This window comes from Lathamus discolor, chromosome 3 (assembly GCF_037157495.1).
Source record: "Lathamus discolor isolate bLatDis1 chromosome 3, bLatDis1.hap1, whole genome shotgun sequence".
NCBI lineage: Eukaryota > Metazoa > Chordata > Aves > Psittaciformes > Psittacidae > Lathamus > Lathamus discolor.
Window position 1 is genome coordinate 24155601 of NC_088886.1, and position 20385 is coordinate 24175985.

A 20385-nucleotide genomic window follows, 5' to 3' on the forward strand; every position below is an offset into this window, starting at 1 on the left:
TACCCCAGTGACCCAAACTGCAATGATACCCAAGGCAGAGCCTGAGCTTGCCTTGGAGGACGTGACAACCTGAAGGCTCTCGTTTTTCTCAATAAAAATAAAAAAAATTGCCAGGACTTTGCCAGACCCAGGCAAAGCTACAAGAACATATCCCCCCCCTCCCCCCCACCTTTCCCAAGCAAGCTCCAGAGATGCAGAGGCTTAAGTTGATAGCAGTGAGCAATTTTTATATAGTGCTTCCATCATCACCTAAGTGCATTGCTTCTAGTTCCCACAGTACCATGTAATAAACTTTTTTTTTTTAATCTAATCATAGCAGAAAATAACAAAAAAAAAAAAAAACCAAAACATTCTGCTGGCAAAAAATAAATATATAAATTATAATTTAAAAAAAGCCAGGATAGCCATGTTGTGGATGGCACACGGGCATCTCCCATAGGTCTGTTACCCATGCGGTAGTGCTGTCCACCGAAGCCTTGTTGCACGTGGTACAAAGCCTGTTGGGGTGGGTTTCCTGGGGCCTGGTGGGATCAATGGCACAAAGCAACAGCGATTCCTTCAGCTGCCTTTATCTGCCTTCAGGAAAAGTGGTGAGGAACAGTGCTGAGCAGAGCTCATCAAAGATTTAAGCTTAAAAATACAGCAAGCTTTGCCCTGCCACATATGTCTCTCTTCAAAATCAGCATTTGCACAGAAATATCCATAATTTTGCTTTACCCAGAAGAGCTAGGAAGGAAAAGGCATCATTTTATATGCTCTTTCTCATCTTGTCCTTCTCTCAGGCTCTTCTCCTTTCCAGGATATTTCTGACACTTATTGGGCAGGGGCATAGGGGTTCATCTGCCCCCTGGCACCAAGACTGCATTGTAGCAAGAGGAGAGGAGTAGGGAGTGGGGGTTTCCCTCTCTTCTGGCCTTTCAGGGAAGGTTTTGGTGGCTTCAGGGCATACCGCCACTGGGCAAGGCAGTGTGAGGCCAGGCTGGAGGGTTTATGTCTTTCTCTAACCCCATGGGAAAGATCATGAAACACAGGAAAGGAGGTATAAAGCCACCAGCAGGCAAGCAGAAGTGACAGGCAGAGGCAGGAGATGTTCCATGGAGATAAAACAGTGATCAGCATGGGAAAGGAGCTGGGTGAGCTCAATTCCAGTGTCCCTTGAGCAAGGCACAGCAGGATATATCCACCCCAAGGAGTGGCACTTGATTCAGCTCCCAGAAAGACTGTGCCTTTCCTAATTAATGTGCATTTCATTTACTCTGCATAATCTATTTCTCAAAGACACCAGCCCTGTGACAATATTTGATGTTGAATCACTTTGGAAACAAATATAGCTACTTCATCGTTCCCATCTCAGCTCTCACACACACAATTTCTGCCTTGATGCCAGCAATTACAGCAGACCTCAGCAACAACTTTTTAAAATTGCCTATTTCTCAGCTAGAATAATCCGAATTCCCTGCCCAAAGGCACTCACAGTGTTTATTAAAAAGGCTCTGCTCTTCTGCAACATGCGGAGAAATTCCTGACCTGTGGGAGGGCTGCTAACCCTGGGAAATGCTCAGGAGGGTGTCCCCCCGGCCACGGGATGGGGGGGGGGGTGTCACATCCCAAGGTGCTGCTGTCATGCACCTTCTTTTCCTTTGCACTCCCCCCGTCAGATCTGGTTCCAGGGACAGAGTATGGCATCGGGATTTCAGCCGTGATGGATAGCCAGCAGAGCGTGCCAGCAACCATGAATGCCAGAACAGGTAAGCTTGGCCCCACTGCATACCCCAGGCACAGCTGGGGCTCAGATATTCCCATGGCACAGTCCATGCATGGAGATGAAAGTCCACACCAACCCTCTCCCACAGAGCTTGACAGCCCCCAGGACCTCCTGGTGACAGCTTCCACTGAGACATCCATCTCACTGGCCTGGACCAAAGCCACGGGTCCCATCGACCACTACCGCATCACCTTCACCCCTGCCTCGGGGATGGCCTCCGAAGTGACAGTGCCCCAGGATCAGTCACAGTTCACCCTCTCGGAGCTGGAGCCTGGGACAGAGTACACCATCTCCATCATTGCTGAGAGGGGACGCCAGCAGAGCCTGGAGGCAACTGTGGATGCCTTCACAGGTAGAGAAAAACAAGCTGGGATGGGGCCAAGGGCACAGACCACCACCCCATGATGGCACCTCCACCAGCCCACTGCCAAAACTCTTGAGGTGGCAATGGGGATGAGAGCTGGAGGGAAAGCTTTCACGTGGGAGAGGTGCCCTGTCCTCAGAAAGGGAATGGACCTACCAGTGTGGGAGCACTGTTCCCTTCATCAGCAACACCAACTAGATTTGCTTGGCTGAAGGCTTCCAGAAGGACAAAGCAGGGCTGGGGGAAGAGACAGCACATGCTGTCCTCTGTGGTCAGGGTGGCCTGGGTGTCCATAAAAAGGAGAAATGAAGCCTTGAGGGACCTCACAAGAACCTATGTGTGAAAAGCCTGCAGTCAAGAAGCCTAGACAACACATACTGTCTGTATTGGGAGAGCACCATCACCCACCATGTTTGCAGGCAGAGCGGAGAAAAGCACCACCTTCCCCCTCCAGGTTCTGCCTCTTCTTCCCAGCAGAGTTTCAGATCAATGGAGAGCCCAACGCTCCAGCTTTGCCAGCTCTGTTGGGTATTTCCCATACAAGAGCTGGGAAGAAGAGGGAGTCCAGGGTGTGCACAGTTGGGATTGCATCTTCCCTCTCCATTTTGCAGGGATCCGGCCCATCACACAACTCCACTTCTCTCAGCTGACATCCTCCAGTGTGAATGTCACATGGAGTGACCCATCCCCACCAGCGGACCGCCTCATCCTTACCTACAGCTCCCGGGACAAGGAGGAGGCACAGCAGGTCACACTTGATGGCACCCGCAGGCATGCCAGCCTGATGGGATTGCAGCCATCCACTGAGTACCTGGTGTCATTGGTGGCCATACACGGCACCATCAGCTCTGAGCCTGTTGTGGGCTCCATCACGACAGGTACCATGGGACCCCGCACAACAGGCATGGGACCCTACTGGGAGGGCAAGCAGGGGAATAAGGAGCAGACCTGCCTCCCACAGCTTTGTTTTTCTCCTCCATCTCACCAGGGATTGATGCACCGAAGGACCTCAGGGTGGGAAATGTCACCCAGGAGTCCATGAAGGTGTACTGGAGTCCTCCCATTGCTGCCATCGACCACTATAGAATATCCTACAGTGCTGCTGAAGGTAACGGGTCAGACTACTCTCGCTCATGCTCTGAGCTTGTAGGGGCCAACCCTCTTTTTGTCTGCTCACACAAGCAAGCCACCAGGTCATCCTCACCGGAGGCAGCATCCCACTGCCCTGGGCAAAGCCACCAGCAGCTGGGAGTACCAAGAGGCTGCAGGGACAGAGGACAGTATCTGGGAGGGGGAAGGGAAAGAACCACTGCAGCCAAGAGCCAGCTCAGCCCAGAGGGGCAGAGGGAGTGACCCCTTGCAATGTTCCCTCCTAGGGAATGGCTAATTCCCCAGCTCATCTCCCTTGGCCCCAGTTTTGCCTATGATGTTGAAAAGGCCAAGCCAGAAGAATGATGGGAAAGCAGGCACGCACCTGCAGGCACAAGACCCAGTTACCCCATTATCAGCCCTGGAGAGGGCTTGAGCCATTGCCCTCCCCTCCCAAGCCCCTCTTGTACCCCAGGGACAGGGCCTGATGTCAAAGCTCTTGTCTCCGTCCCCACAGGGAGGACAGACAGCACTGCAATCACCAGCGATGCCACCGAGTACACGCTTCGCCAGCTGCAGCCTGCTACCAAGTATGAGATCGGGGTGAAGAGTGTGCGGGGCAGGGAGGAGAGTGAGGTGGCCTCCATCACTGTGCATACAGGTGGGAAGGAGCTCCTGGTGGGAAGCAGCAATCAAACAGTGCTGGGTCCAGCCCCAGGCAGGCCCTGTTTGCACTAGCAGTCAGGCAGCTGAGAGCAAGCTGGACCTCACACCAGCCTGATGCGAGATTGAGATGATAAGCAAGGCTCACAAAGGCCCAGTATGGACTTCTGAAGTATGGCTAAGCAAAGCTTTCCCCGAATATGCATGGGTAGTCATGGAGTGGTGTGACAAATCTATGTACCGGGCATGGGGAAGACAGAGATATGATATTAAGCAACCATGACAACCTTTCCTAAAGGGAGTACAGACTTCCAGAAATAATCTGTGGGGAAGCCCTGTCACAAACAGCATCTGCTGCAAGAATAAAACCCTCTGCTATTCCCAGACAGCTCAAAACCAAGGGAAAAAACCCAACCATAACATCCCAGGCTGTGCCTCAGGAAAACAGCGGAAGAGCCTCCAAGTATCAGAATAGCACAAGCTGTGACATCTCTGCTCTTTAGCTGGGGCAGCAATAACTCATCTACAGGCAGATGGGTCTGGGCAGCAAGGCAGGACCACAAGCGATGGGCCACAAGAAGCCCGTCCAGTTCATAGCCCAAGCTGTTAATATCTCTGACTCTTTGAATCTGTCCCCCATGCAGCCATGGATGTCCCCTTGGGGGTCACAGCCACCAACATCACCCCCACTGAGGCACTGCTCCAGTGGAACCCACCACTGTCAGAGGTGGAGAGCTATGTCCTCGTCCTCACCCGCCACACAGGTATGCTGGGGCTCCCTTTCAGCTCACCTTTATCTCTTCTCTTTGGGAGGGCAGCAGCTGGTGTGCAGCAGGGCTGTACCCCATCCCTAGACACCAGCTCCTCCCTTGCAGGTCCTATGGCAGATGCTTTCCACTGCCCCGCACCAAGCCTCTGAGCATAGCAGTCCACACATCAGGGGACTGGGACCCTCCCGCTTTGCTGACTGGCCCACCAGCAGCAGCCCAGGGGCAAGCAAGTACCCATCCCACAGAAACCCACATCTGAAGGGAAATAAAGCATCAGGCAAATATAAGGATTGGGAAAAATAAGACCATCCTTCTGGCTGAACGCCACCACTACAGCTCAGTTGCTGTACAGTAGTTCATGGTGTTTCAGTAATAGAAGTGCTTTTGTTTGCAAAGTCATAGACACGCTTTGGAGAACCACCTTGAACATCTACCCTAACTTATCTCTTTTGGCTTACAGTTGCAGGAGAAACAATTCTTGTGGATGGAGTTAACCAGGAGTACCAGCTGACCAACCTCCTACCCAGTACCACCTATACAGTCTCTATGTATGCCACCCATGGGCCTCTCACCAGCCAGACCGTCAGCACCAGCTTCACAACTCGTACGTAGAACCACTTCCCCCACTGCCTGTTATGTGCTCTCAGCCATTCCCCAGGAAAAGCAGCCAGCAAGGCTGAGCCAAGGCTCTTGTCACGTACATGTTCATGCAGAAATAGCCATGATCCAAAAGGACACCCAAATACCAGTTTTGGGCACAACAGCAAGCATCACCCTTCATTTCCACTCTCTCAAGATCCATCCACCCCTTTTCTGATTTCCCCTGGATGTGGTTTCCCAAGAAGATCCCTGACCAGGTCTTTTTCTTGCCCAAGGCCATAGTCTAGAAGAGCACTACAACCCATTTTGTTTACAAGAAGCTTAATAGGCCTCACAGAATATGAATTTCAGATCCATTACCCTTCAGAGAGCATGCAGATAGAGGAAGACTTTAAGAGGGTTTGTAGAGCCCTATTCCAGGCTGGGGGTGGTGATGAGGTCTGGAAACTGAGAGTGAGGATGGACTCTGGGCTGTAGCTCAGGGTTGCAAGGTTGAATTTCAAGTGCACTGAGTTGGGATGCAGGGCTGGGGTGGTTATATGTGAGAACTTGCACTCCCCTGGGTCTCTATCCACCCTTGCAGTTTTGGATCCTCCAACAAATCTGACTGCCAGTGAAGTCACTCGACGGAGCGCCCTGCTTTCCTGGGTGCCTCCCCTGGGAGAGATGGAGAACTACATCATGACCTACAGATCCATGGATGGCAGCTGGAAGGTGTGCGACTCCTCACAAAGAAAGAGGGTTATTAAGTCAGGGAATAACATAATACAAAGAAATTAGCAAGGGAAACCTAACAAAGCAAAAGAACAATGATCACTAGGTTGGGGAGAGACCAGAAGGGCAGACTCTACTTTCTGCATAAGCAATATTTTGAATAAACAATTGGAAAAAGCAGGAAAAGTTTGCCTAGGGCAAAATATGCACACCTGCAGGTCTGGGCAAAGAGGGAATACCTGCGAAGTCTGCAGAAACAGGGGAAATTCACAACTTGTGAAAGTCGAGCAAGCTGAGGCAGGAGAAAATTATCCCACAAACAGAGATGCTAAAAATGCCATTTGCCCTTCTTGCAGAAAGTATAGATAGGTACAGACAGCTAATTAATCTTGCAATACAATATATCTGATTATTTAATGAGTGTGTCCATATCTGCCTGCCTGGAAGAGCTGCTACAAACGCCATCAGAAATACGTCACCACAAACAGTCTCATTTCCTTTGCTGGTGTGACTGGCTTGCAGTGGCCAGAGGATAATAGCTTTGCAGAAGGGTTCGATAATCTGTGTGACATTGGCTGACAACCAGAAAAATTTATGTGTCAGGAACTGACAGAGTCACAACCAGCTGATAACCAGGTTTGGCCAGATCTACTTCTTGCAATGCTTGGGCAATCAGTCACACTCTGTCTTGAGGGCACGCAGATCCCAACAGAGTTGGTAAACAGAGCACACAGACTGCAAACATTCAAGTCTCCTGTGACCAAACCAGCTAGCTTTCTCCTACTAAAATCATTCTAAAAAGTTGAGTATGTTCCTTGACCTCACACTGATTTAGTTCAGGGTGCAAGCAGTCATGAAACACTCCTTGGGCAGGCACTAAGGGCTGCAGTAGTTTGTGGCTTCCCTTCCCTCCTCACTTGCTCTTTAGGCTCCCCATCGCTTTTCTCATCTGTTGCTCTTGGTGTCTACCTCCTTCTGGGACCCATGTACAGGAGCTGATTGTGGATGCTGAGGATACATGGATCCGCCTGGAGGGGCTTTCTGAGACCACAGAGTACACTGTGCGCCTGCAAGCTGCCCAAAATGCCATGAGGAGTGGCTTCATCTCCACCACCTTCACCACAGGTGAGGACTCACACAGCATCCTATCAGCCAAGTGGGGCTTAATCCACATACCATGCTGGTAGACATGGACTGCTTTTAAGGGCTTTTTCTCCTCGGGCAGCATTTCACCATGATACACAGAGAGGTACATTCATCACCATGATGCACAGTGCTGCTTTGCTACAAAAAGTTAATGTCTGAAGGATCTGTAATAGAAATACAAGACCCAACCGAGGGCAAGGAGATTTGAATTTCAGACCAGGCATCATCTGCCAGACCCTTTGCCTTGCCCTTGGCCCTCCTCACACGTGTAAGCAAAAGAAGGAAGGACACACCACAAAAGTTAACAACACGTTTCAGCAGTGCTCTTGAAGCAACTGAGAAGAGACCCAGATGGTCTCTCCAAGCTGTAGACATGGTCTGATCTTTCACAGGTATCATAGAATTATAGAATAATTCGGTTTGGAAAGGACTTTCAAAGGTCATTTAGCCCAACCCCCTTGCAATGAGCAGGGACTTCTTCAACTAGATCAGATTGCTCAGAGCCTGGTCCAATCTGACTCTGAATATTTCCAGGGATGAGATGTCCCTGGAAATATCGAGCAGGTGCATCTCCACCACCATAAGTGGAGCCATGGCAGAGCCAACATGTCTGCACAACTGTGGTCCCACTGATATTATTTGACTGCATTATTTCACCCACCTCTAATTCTAGAGAAGTCATGATCCACTAAGGTAATGAGAATGGTTTCCTTTCCAAATCAAAGGGTGGGCATTCACCACACCACAACCCTCACATACATAGTGCTTACACTTGCAAGAATGAAGCTTGCATGAAAATGTCACCTTTGCCCCTACCCTTTGCAACTGTTCACATTAGAAACCATGCAAAGCATATCATCCCTCATCGTCTTTGAAAAGGCTTGCTGGGCCAGGACACTTAACAGACAGAATGCATTTTTTTCAGGGCTGCATCCAATTACATTTCTCATGGGCTTCAAAAGCACTAAGAAGCCTAAAGATGGTGCCCCTGAAATTCATCCCATCTGTGCTGCCAGTTCGATTAAGAGAGTTTTCTTTGAATCTGCTGAAGATACACTTCTCTATCCAAGTTACACCCAAAGGTCCCTTCACCTGCTTTTAGGAGATAATAGAAACTATGTACATCAACAACAACAAAAAAAGGCTCTTCTCTAATGCATCTACAGATCAAGCTTTCCTGTTATTCTTGTCTTTTACATGGGCACATAATGGCAGTGAAATTCAGACAGGTGATGGGAAAATGCATGTAATCTTTGAGGCTGTTCAGGAATCAAGGATGAAGCTGCATGGGGCTGGCTTCTCAGATGGGATAAAGCAGCAGAAACCTACTCACATCAGGCAAGGAGAGCACTGTTTCCATTGAACAGAAATGTCTGACCTAAGCAGTGTCAGAGACACCATTGACAGCTGATGCAGCATCCAAATACAGGCTTAATTTCCTTTTAAGATTAAGATAGGCATCAGCAAGACACCAGTTTCTCCCCACTTCCCCATATAGCCATGAGGCAGAAGCATCCAGGAACAACCACCAAGGCAACGAAATCGGTGAACAGCATCTCTCAGCGAAAAATCAGGGTCTGGGATCCACTTTTCTATGGCAGTGTATCAGGGCACCTTGAAGTGAATATGGGATTGTCTTTGAGAAGACAAACAAAAAAAACAAAACAAAACCAACACCCCCCTCCCCCCCCCAAAAAAAAAAAAGTACAACCCACCACAAGAAAACAAGCTTCATTTAATTTGTTTTGCTTCCTTCTGTTCACAATACACATCCTGGAGTTCTTCCATTCTTTCTGACATATTAATAGCTTGCCCTCTTTGTTTCGTGTTTGCATAAGGTTCTCAGGGAATTGTATTCAAATGGGACAAAAGGAAGAAACAGATACAGTATTTATAATTTATAGTGGTTTGAAATTTCTTTCAAGGTCTCCTTGGCTCTTAAAGATATGAATATAAATTAAGAAACAAGTAATCTCCACAAGAGCTCCAGGGAGCCTGAAGTGGTTGTCTTTGAAGCAGTTTTCATTGCTGGATACTATAGAATGCAAACGCTGTCTCACCAGACCTTGTGCTACAGACTGCGGAGACGGTAAAAAATAAGGGACCTTCCACATTGACAAAGCAATGCCCTTAAAGTCTTCAGGTGGTAAGGGTAGGGGGAATGCACTCAGGTGGGAAATAACGGACAAGGGTCTGTATCCTAGTCCTACGTGGTATCACGCAGTTGTGACAGATGCACACAGCGCATCATTCACACCTCAATGTGCAACCAAGACAGCACTGAAAGCCACATCGATGAGAAAATGAACATGAGCCGGCAGTGTGCGCTCACAGCCCAGAAAGCCAACCATACCCTGGGCTTCATCAAAAGGAGCATGACCAGCAGGTCGAAGGAGGTGATCCTGCCCCTCTACTCTGCTCTTGTGAGACCTCACCTGGAGTATTGTGTGCAGTTCTGGTGTCCTCAACATGAAAAGGACATGGAACTGCTGGAACAAGTCCAGAGGAGGGCCACGAGGATGATCAGGGGACTGGAGCACCTCCTGTATGAAGACAGGCTGAGAAAGTTGGGGCTGTTCAGCCTGCAGAAGAGAAGGCTGCGTGGAGACCTCATAGCAGCCTTCCAGTACTTGAAGGGGGCCTATAGGGATGCTGGGGAGGGACTCTTCATTAAGGACTGTAGTGACAGGACAAGGGGTAATGGGTTAAAACTTAAACAGGGGAAGTTTAGACTGGATATAAGGAGGAAGTTCTTTCCTGTTAAGAGTGGTGAGGCACTGGAATGGGTTGCCCAGGGAGGCTGTGAGTGCTCCATCCCTGGCGGTGTTCAAGGCCAGGTTGGACGAAGCCTTAGGTGACATGGTTTAGTGTGAGGTGTCCCTGCCCATGGCAGGGGGGTTGGAACTAGATGATCTTGAGGTCCTTTCCATCCCTAACTATTCTATGATTCTATCTATGTTGCCAGCCCTGGACTCATTTCCTCCATCATCCATACACACCACCAGCAAAGAAAATTATGCATTTTCCCCTTTTGCATTAAATGTGAAAAAAATGAACATATAGTTGACATCCCAATACTGCTGGGGTGTTGCAGTTAAGACTGTCTTAAACTCTGATCCCCAGATGAGACATTTCTTCATTAGAGGATACCTGGAGCATAGCCACAAATGCCAAGCTGCCCGTCTCCAGCATCTTGCACAGCCTAATTCCTGCTCAGTTTGCAAGTAACAATTAGCCCAGCTCAAGCCCACCATAATTTCCAAGAGCATGGATCAGAAAAATCCCCCTGGAATCAGTAAAGTCATAAATCTTGTCTGGAGTTGGCAATCCTGAGAGGAAAACAGATTTCAGTATTTTCACAGTTGTCTAAATACACAGGTGACAGCTTCAGTTCCAAGGTTTCAGGCACAGTGCAGAAAGATGGTCCAAGAATTGACATCCTTCATCATTCGTAGTGATGTTACTATGCACCTTCCCAATATAGGACATATGGGAAAAAAAATCAGATATGCACACATTCCTTTTTTCCACTAAATTGTCTGATGTTGTTGGCTGATGTGAAGTCCAACCACCTTGCAGAATAACTTGGGATGCAGAGGTCAAGTTAGATCTTTCATGGGTCTTAACTAGTAGGGCCCAAGACATGTCAAAAGGGTGTTGCTCTGCTTAAATTTTGCTTCTTTTTTTTATAATCTTGCAGGTGGCCGTGTCTTTGCTAACCCTCAGGACTGTGCCCAGCACCTGATGAATGGAGATACACTGAGTGGTGTCTACACCATCTCCATCAATGGGGAGCTGAGCCAGCGAGTGCAGGTGTACTGTGACATGACCACTGATGGAGGTGGATGGATTGTGAGTATCCTTGCAGTTGTCCTACACATTGTACCCATCACAAAGCAACCGAGCCTCATCCTACCAGCAAAGCCAAGCACCACACTGCACGGGAATGACAGCAGGCTTAATATCACACGCTTCATTTCCCACGACATAAGGAATGGCCCACGCTCCAGTAATAATAGTTACTCTTGGAGAAATGCCCTTTGATTTATTTGACATGTTTGCAGTGCTTCTGGAGAGCACAATCTGAGAGCGAAGCTGATTTATTGTTCCAGAAACGAAATTAATGGCCGGCAGCTTTCACAGGGAATGATTCACACTGCCTGCAGTAGAAGGGTGTCAGGCATCACCCTGATTGAGTCCGCACAGGAGCATTTTAGAAGCAAATGCTTGTTTGGCTTTTGAATTGCACAAAAACTGCTTGTCTTGACATAGATGGACTGACAGCTTAAGTAAATAGTGCTCTGGTGCTTTGATTTTATTCGTCTCAATGCTTATTTACATGCACTACACAAAACCCCACTAGATGTATAGCCAAAACAAAAAAAAAAGGGGCTTCCTCAAATGCTGATTTCTAGCATGGATGTTATTTTAGCCAGGAAATTTTCCTCCGTATCACTCTGCTTCTGTGCATCCCCTTGAATATCACAGAAAGAGCCAGCTGAAAGCAGAATCATGAAACCAGAAACACCGTGCTTTGTGTAAAGCAGAAAGCTTGAAGGCTGATTCCTTCCTATTATTACATTGATTTGCCTTGAATATCATCTAACATCTCTTCAGTTTCTCCATCTGCACATGAAGTAACTGAATAGCTACAATAAACACTAACTGTTTTGGCATTGCAAATTTCTCCCCTGAAAGGTGCAACAGAAGGACAAAGTATTGTCTTTATTTTGTTTGTCCAAAGCTTGGAGAAGGTGTCCCTACTCTCCTTCACACTGTTTTTCCCCTGGCCTTCCTGCACTGCAGGTCTTCCAGAGGCGGCAGAATGGGCTGACCGATTTCTTCCGGAAATGGGCAGATTACCGGGTTGGTTTTGGAAACTTGGAAGATGAGTTTTGGCTGGGTATGACCTTTACCAGTTGTCTTTTATTGACACATCAAACCTGAGCTCCCTGTGCACCATGCTGCTCACCCATGTTGGCTCCCTGCCTTTCATTCCACTCCTCTATGCTCTTCCTTAGAGTTTTCCTTCTGTTCATTCCCTCTCCTTCACATTAGAAAGTCACTCATAGGCACACTGCATAACAGTGCATTGTTAAGGCCAGCAGCTCCCTAATTTGCTTCTCTAGGAGAGAAGGGGGGATGATGTGAGTTTTCATGGACCAAAACCCATCATCCTCCTTCAGATGACTACAGGTTGTATTGGTGGTGTCTATGGATCATGGACCTCACCTGGCCTTAGCCAGCAAACCAGTTGCCCAGAGAAGGTAGGAAAGGCACCACTGGGAGACCCAGCACATCTCTGAAATGGAGTGTGCTCTCCCAAAACCCAAGCATGAGCCAAGGCCAGTTATGCAGCATAAACACACTCTGGCTTATATGGGAGTTTAACAGCAATACGAGAAGCACCAGGGCTCCATAGCTGAATGCTCCCAGCTTCAGCAGCATGTAGAAAGCTGAACCTCGACCTTGAACCCAACTCTCAGCCATGGGGAGGTGAAGCTTGAGTGGGGACAGACAGCTCAGACCCCACCATTGCCAGGAAAGGCAAAGACTTGACCAGAAGTGCTGTTGATCTTTGGCTCCTTTCCATGTTCTCGTTTCCCAGAGCTGTTTTATTTGCCTAGAGTTTTGTTTGCTCATGGAATGGATCCAGGAACCAGGTCTTACCAGGTGTCTTACTGCTTGTCTCACCAGGTTTGGACAATATCCACAAGATCACGTCCCAAGGGCGCTATGAGTTGCGCATAGACATGAGGGACGGCCAGGAGGCGGCATATGCCTACTATGACAAGTTCTCCATTGGGGACTCCAGGAGCCTGTACAAGCTGCGAATTGGGGACTACAATGGCACTTCAGGTACAACCTAATAGTTATCACATAGCAGGCAAATCCTGCAACTAGTGGATCTGAAACTGTAAAGAAAACCCCAACACCAAATCTTATTTGTCTGGAGCAACAAGACACAAACTAACAGCCCTTTCTGCCTTCCTGCAGTCCATCATGTAAACCAAGCTGATAAATCACACTAAGGACACAGGGAATTTTCCACTGGGGATTAGATATTTAGTATCAGAGGCATTGCTGTTCAACTAAACAGGTCAGTCGTCAGAGGTGTCATCTTGCTTGGCAATAACTGCAGCTCGCTATTGATGCCATGCTGGAGGGTGTATTTATTGCCTTCTCTCAGCAATGGAAAAAATCTGAAATCCTCTGCATCATTTCCTCATGCAGGGGCTGAACACTGGCTAGTTTTGCAAGGACACTGTCACACCTGCAGTCCTAGGCTTTGCCCACCAGAAAACAGTGTGTGATGGGTGACTGATGGAGGGAGGGTACAGTTGTTTTTTCCCCAAGTAGGAGAGAGGGGTACAGCTGCAGCCCCTTTAACTGGAATACACATGCCCAGTGCAAGCCCCCATGATCCAGACAAAACTTCACCATGTACTTAATGAGGAACCCCATGTCATATAAAATGCAGGAATTTTACTCTACAATAGTTGCCTGGTAGTTGCCACTGGAAGAGAAATGATAGAGATCTTGGTTGCATGCAACACAGCACTTACTCTGACCTTAAGTCCCAGGGCAAAAGTCACCCAACCTGTTGCCAAAAATGCCAATAACAGTGCTGCAGACATCACTCCCTCCCCTTCCCTATGCAAGCTCTTCTTCTAACTGTCCAACCAAGAAGCTTCTACTCCACATTGAGCAAAGAGAGCCAAGACTTGCCATATGGTTCATTGATGAGAGGTTTACTAGCAAGCCTCTTGGCAGCTGGACTGCATGCACCTAGCATGGGTCCACTTCATATTTTCTTAGGGACCACCAAGGAGCATATTAAGAACGTCTCCTGTGACTACATCACCCAATTGTAACAATGACCATATTTCACTTCAGCTCTTCTTTCACCCAAAACCAGCTCTCTTGTTCCATAGTAAGGAGGCGAGATGAGGCTGGGGGGTTTGGTGTAAAACATCACACACCTTCCAAAAGCCTCTTCTCCTTATGCAAAGAGAGAAAAGAAGCATCTTGGTTCAAGAGACAAATTCTTTATCTCCTTTGGAAGAAAAATTTCCCCTGGGCTAACATGAGGCAGGGAGACTGAACACATCCTGAAGTAGAGACAGGTTTCAGGAAATCGGGGATGCCCAAATCTAGGTTTTAGTTCAGTTCTGAAGCACTGAAATTCAGATTCAAACCCATACAGCATTTTATCTTCCAAGCCCAAGCACCATCTAAGATTTGCTATGGACTGTACTGATCCTAAACCAACAGCAGAGGACCTCAGATGAACAACTGTGAGCAATTCCAGTTAATATTATTCAAGACCATCAGCTGCTTGAGCTGTTGATTGGCAAGCTGCCACAGATACCAGAACATCCTGGTTTCCTTGTGAAAAGACCAGATGACTTGGGCTCCATCACATCCAACATCATGTCTTTCCACAGGGGACTCCCTCACCTATCACCAGGGTCGCCCCTTCTCCACTAAGGACAGGGACAACGATGTCGCTGTGACCAACTGCGCCATGTCCTACAAAGGGGCCTGGTGGTACAAGAACTGCCACCGCACCAACCTCAATGGCAAGTACGGAGAGTCCCGGCACAGTCAGGTAAGGGCAGAGCTGGGCTGAAAGTCTTCAGCATTTCCTCTAGGGGTACAACCAAGAACAACAGCAAGCCTAGGCTAGAGCTGAGGCTGTGTGGTTAGTGCACCAGGGTTAGGCGCACTGGTGGGGTGATCCCACACCAGCTGGAGCAAAGCAGACCACCTTCAAGTCATTCAGGCAGGCTGATGCTTCATGCTTCACGCTGGCTGCCATGGCCATTTACTGTGGCACCTTATTACGTTATATGAAGAAAAAAAAAAAGCATTGAATTTTATCAGGAGCCTTTGAACAGTGGGAAAAAACAATCAAGCCATAGCAGCAGCAACGCTTGCTCCTGCTGTAGCAAGTTCTTCCTTCTGGCTTTTTTGTAGTGGTCAACTTTGTTTCTTTCCTATCCCACTCCAGTTTCTTGTTTGGACCTTTCTTTACCCTATGCCTTTCTCTCCCTCCTACCAGGGGATTAACTGGTACCACTGGAAAGGCCACGAGTTCTCTATCCCCTTTGTGGAAATGAAGATGCGACCTTATAACCACCGTAACATCTCTGGGAGGAAGCGACGATCCCTACAGCTCTGAGGCAGCTGAACCCCCTCCCGCCTTCCACCATCTGACCTTTTCTGTCGTTTGTTTGTATTTTATAATATGAAAAGGGGGGGAATTTACTACTCATCTGAGACAGCAACCTGCCCCTCATGAGTGCTGGAGGGAACCATGGCACAAGCAAAGGCTGTGGGAAAGGAAAGACCTCATTGCTTTGCATCTTTCCCAGAGAAATACCAAATTTCCAGTCTCCCTACCCCAGTACTCTGACCCTTAACACAAGAAGAAAGAGAGAGAAAGAGACAGATTTTTTGATATTTTTTTAAAAGACATAGAAATCCCCAGCAAACCCTGTTAGAAATGTCTGACATGGGGCTCGTGGCAGAAACCTTCCCCACAGGGACCTTTGGCACCCCAGTCATGGCCAGGGACACCCATCCTCTTCCTGCCTCCCTGTCCCCTCCTGACAGGGAGGTCCCAAGCTTCAAGCCATCCTGCAGACACCAACTCTACTGGCAGGCAGAGGCCTGTCTCTCCTTCTGGCCTGGTCATCCCTCCCCTACTTGCAGGCACCATACACATGGAGACAAAACGAAGATAAGCCAACGCAAGGCTCATCTCGTTCCCAGTTTTCACAAATCACACAGGAGGGTTTGGTGAATATCTGCATAAGCAGGGAAACTTTAGGAAGCCCACATCCCACATGATGGCCCCACCACAGCCAAAGCCATCCTCATGTACATGGAGCCTACAGGAACAAGAGCTGCTCCACCAGCACCAACCTGCATCATCCACTCCGAGCTAGACTCATCCCACCCCAGGTGCATGACATCTGCCTGGGTTATGCTGAGCTTTATGAAGAAGAAAAGAGTCAAATTAGAGCACTTGTGGTCTTGAAGTCTAGGGCCCATTTCCTCTGCTATTTTGACATTTCACCACAGTGTCACTGAGGTCAGTGGTCCCAGACCGAAAAGACTCAGAGAAGAAACAGCAACCAAAAGATCTATCACAACTGCAGCCCAGCCTGAAGCTAGCAGCTGACACAGCTCAGGTGCTCTTGTTCAGGGTCCTCCATGCACACAGGGAAGGATGATGATTCAGCCAACGGAAGACAAGTGCAAGCTAAGAAATGCCCATTCTCTTTCCTCTCCCCAAACCATCCCTCTTTGCCACCATCACAAGAAAGACACAAATCTCAGTGCCTTGGTATCACCACCTCTTTAGTGGGAAATCAACTGTTTCCCCTTCTGGAAGGAATGCTTGGTCTATTTGCTGTGGAGCACTTCAAGAGTTCGCTCTTGCCATCCCTAACGCCTCCTGTCTTAATAAGATGGACCCTTCAGGTAGCTCTGGCTGCACTCTGTTGTTATTGACACCACCGCCACATAGCCCGAATGACAACTGTGCTGGAGTCACCCCTCTGCCAAGGATCAATGCTGGGCATTGTCACTGGCCTGGTCTTAGAGAAGGAACCTATCCCCACATCCAAGAACAATGCAGCTCATCACTAGGTTCACAGCGGAGGGAGCAATACAAATGCTAAACACTGCTTTTTGATTTTATCCAACTGAAGCTGCTTTGTCTCAAGAAACATCTTCCAGATGGCAACATAAAGGCATCTTTGCAGTAGCTTATAATTCAGGCCAGTGTCTCTTTCATGGCCATGCTCCTGGATTTTCTGACGTTACTCACCATGGCTGCAGAGCTGAAGAAGGGCATTAAGGGGGAAAAGCAGCATCCTTGTCTATGCCATCTGTTGGCACACAAAACTGTAGCTAACTCCAAGGTCATGATTAGATACAGGGTGCAGCCTTTCAAGTAGTCAGCTTACAAGCTGCAGTCTGACCAGGAGGAAGAATGCTGTAGCTCAGCAACATCTCATATGTAAATGAAACATCTCTCCTTACTTTCCATCAGCATCAAATCATGCAACAAGACAACCCGTTGAGGAACAGGTCAGTCAGAGAGGCTACAGATGATGGGATCTCTTGCAGGACATGGCTAGTGTCATACATGGTAGCATGTCAGGCCTCCTGAGCAGCCTGTCCTGTTTTATATCCAAAAGCCAACAAGAAGCAATGGAACTCAGTAAAACCTATGAAGCACCCCAGTAGACCAGAAGAGTAATATTTTTCCCAACATCGCTAACAGTTTATAGGGAAGAAGTGTCTTAACAGAAGTACTACAGTGTAGTGGTTATAACTAGAAGCAGACATTGGCAGTGGATGGCATTCATCGCTGGTCTCGGATGGTGGTGTTTGCTTACCTACCCAGGTGAAAGGAAGAGACATCAGTGGAAACACAGCAGCTCATCATTTGCAATCAAGTTGAAGGCAAGAAACCTCTTTTAAAAAGTATGAGTCAAACGGAAAATCAAAACGTGCCAAGCTTTTCCAGGACATTCAAAAGAAGATACTCAAAAAGGCTGATTCATCTCTAAATAGGTTTACTGACATGTATCTCTCCCTCCCTGCTCATGTCTGTCATCCCTTTTATAAGTCCAGTAACCAGAATGAAAGAGCCCAGTTGACACAACTTAATTTTTGAGTCTGAAGGATGCTCTTGGAGATAATATCCAACCTTCTGGTGCCATTATATACCGATGCAGGTCTCTGATCTCACACATGGTACCAGAGTGCTGCCTTTCCATTATGCTGATGAAACGCAGTTGCTAAAATCTTTTAAAGGAAAGTCTTCTGCATGTTATGGCTTTCTCCTGCTGACGATGTAACCCAAGCAGAGGCACAAAATCAGCTACAACAACCCAGTCATTTGAGCCATTGTCCCTCATGCACACTGTCCATAAACAAGATACAATTTTCCAGCAATTTATTTTTCATCACTGCCTGATGATTATTATTTTTTTTTTAACAAAGTTCCTGGCAGAGGTTTCAAGCAAATTTGTGCTTAATGTTGATGCTACAGAATGGCCAGGTAATGATTAAGTACAGTCTCTCTTCACCCTCCATCACTGGTTGGGCAAGCCCTTTTTCTGGATTCATTCTCCAACAGACCAAGTTTGGCACTGTCCTCCATGAGCATAGCATTGAGAATGAAGTCTTGGCAACAGGCCTGAAATTCACAGAAACTAGCCAGGGTCCTGTGTGGTGCTTATCTCAAGAGACTTTGGCTCCAGCACCTGAACCATCACTGGGTTCTGGTGGCTCCTCTGCCATCCAGGTTTGCCCCAGAGCCCAAAAGGGAACCTGAAGCCATCACCCAAATCACATTATCCGCTGCAAAATGCCATCTCCCATCACATCAATCAGGAAAAGCATGTCAGGTCATTCACCCACTACATGTGCCTAGGATCCTCTCAACCTTTCAAAGATGTCTCTTACCTCTAAACTCAAAATCCTGGAAGGAAACACCAAGGGGCTTTCTCATCTCTTGCCCAATTTTGATTTCACTCTATTTCATTCCTGCCAGACCTCCAAGCTCACCTTCCACTGCGCTAAAACATAACCAAAGAAAAAAACCAAAAAAGTCCTGAAAAGAAAAGCTGCTTTTAGTAAAGTCATCCTTAAGAAAGAATTTATACAAGAATCATTTGGGAAAGGAGAAAGGCCAAGCCCTCCCCGAAGGTATCTGGGTTTTGGCAGGATGATGCTGGAAGAGTATCCACACAAAGGTTGTGGAAAAGCCTTTGCTTCTACTCCTTATCTTTGCATTACTTTACCATGGGCATCTCAAAGCGTAGTATCAGCGTAAACACACTCTTGTCCCAACCTCTTACCTCCTTCCCAAAGTGTTGCTTATGCCAGGTGAAGTGTTGGGGTGCAGAAAGCAGAGCTCACTGTACCTTCATCCCCAGTGGTGCAGCATGTGAGGGTTTGGGCCGTGGTCCCTACAGTGCAGTGGCCCCTGCTGTGAACAGGCTTAGAATAGCTTGTCAAAATACAGCAGAAGCCAAAATACCTGCCTGGTCCATCACCTCCATGCCAGCATGAGCCCCCATCCAGACCCAGAGCCTCCCCCCTAGTACGTCCCCAACATCACACCCTGGGGTGACCACATTCCCCTTGCCCTGTGTCCCCCAGCAATACCCACAAGCTTTGACCTTACCAGACACTGCCAGCAAAGAACTCTCACCCCCAAACCCCTTTAATTCATGCCTACACCCACTGCTCTGTCCTGGGGCCAAGAGAGAAGACCATACCTGTTTCTGTCAACCAAGCATCCTCAGATGACCACCAAACCCACCCAAGCCCCTTGGGGACCATCGGTACCCTCGAGAGTCACCTTCCCCCTTCCTTAAACCTGATGGTGCTCAGATGGTGGTGGGAGCTCCTTGCCCCTTCCAGGGTGGAGGTTTGAGGTTAGGGAGAGGGAAAGGCTCTTCCCTGGGGAGAAGCTGATGCCCAGACCCACCTCGGTACCCAGCCTGCAGTTCTCCTTGTGTCAGTGGTTTCTCAGAGGATGGTGACACAAAGACCTAAACAAACAAACAAGCAGCCCCCTGTGCACAAGTGGTACCCTGGAATTACGTTTATTATTTAAAAAAAAATTAAAAAACATAAATAAGAAGGAAGAACAAAGGCAACAAAATCCCTTCGATAGGTTCTGATGAGCTCAAACACAAACCAATGTAACTAAATGAGGGGGAAGATACAAGAAAATTAATGCCTAAATAAAATTAATAATATATATAAATAATATATTAAACAACCCTCCCCACTTCGTAATGAAAACGTAGCTCGGAGAATGGGATTGACGCTTGTTAACCATTGTTAACTAGTATTTTTAGTCCTGACCGCTCTTAGGCTATGTATAGTTCCTTTTTTTAATGCATTTTCTATACATTAATAAAAGATACCGAAGGAGTGAGCTGTGTGCCTGTCTGGGAGTGGGGTGGGAGACAGGTCCTGGTGCATCCAAGCCCAGCAGCATTGCAGCCCTGACCTCGCACCAAGCGGGGATGTGCACCTCCTGCCCCTAATCTTCATTTATCCCATGAGAGAAGGAGCATGGGGGGCTCATTAGCAGGGATTTGCATGCTCTCACTCTCCTGCAAGGGCATGCCCTGCCCTGGTGGAGCTCAGATACTTTTGCATCCAAAGCAGCTGGCCACAGAGGACTGGTTTTTGCTCTCCAGTTTGCAGCTGAGCTGCAAGGTGTTGCACAA

At 47.9% G+C, this 20385-nt stretch overlaps 1 protein-coding gene across 1 annotated transcript in view; it reads left to right on the forward strand.

Moving 5' to 3' along the window:
* TNR (tenascin R) overlaps positions 1 to 20083 on the forward strand; it is a 78658-nt gene extending 58575 nt beyond the window's left edge. The window contains exons 9-22 of the mRNA XM_065674146.1: positions 1659 to 1748; positions 1854 to 2117; positions 2741 to 3007; positions 3118 to 3237; positions 3736 to 3879; positions 4526 to 4645; positions 5112 to 5255; positions 5835 to 5965; positions 6958 to 7090; positions 10812 to 10963; positions 11918 to 12014; positions 12809 to 12970; positions 14560 to 14723; positions 15177 to 20083. Coding sequence (XP_065530218.1) covers positions 1659 to 1748; positions 1854 to 2117; positions 2741 to 3007; positions 3118 to 3237; positions 3736 to 3879; positions 4526 to 4645; positions 5112 to 5255; positions 5835 to 5965; positions 6958 to 7090; positions 10812 to 10963; positions 11918 to 12014; positions 12809 to 12970; positions 14560 to 14723; positions 15177 to 15296 — 2108 coding nt within the window. The 3' untranslated portion in view covers positions 15297 to 20083. The remainder of the gene's footprint in view (positions 1 to 1658; positions 1749 to 1853; positions 2118 to 2740; positions 3008 to 3117; positions 3238 to 3735; positions 3880 to 4525; positions 4646 to 5111; positions 5256 to 5834; positions 5966 to 6957; positions 7091 to 10811; positions 10964 to 11917; positions 12015 to 12808; positions 12971 to 14559; positions 14724 to 15176) is intronic.
* Positions 20084 to 20385: the final 302 nt, after the last annotated feature.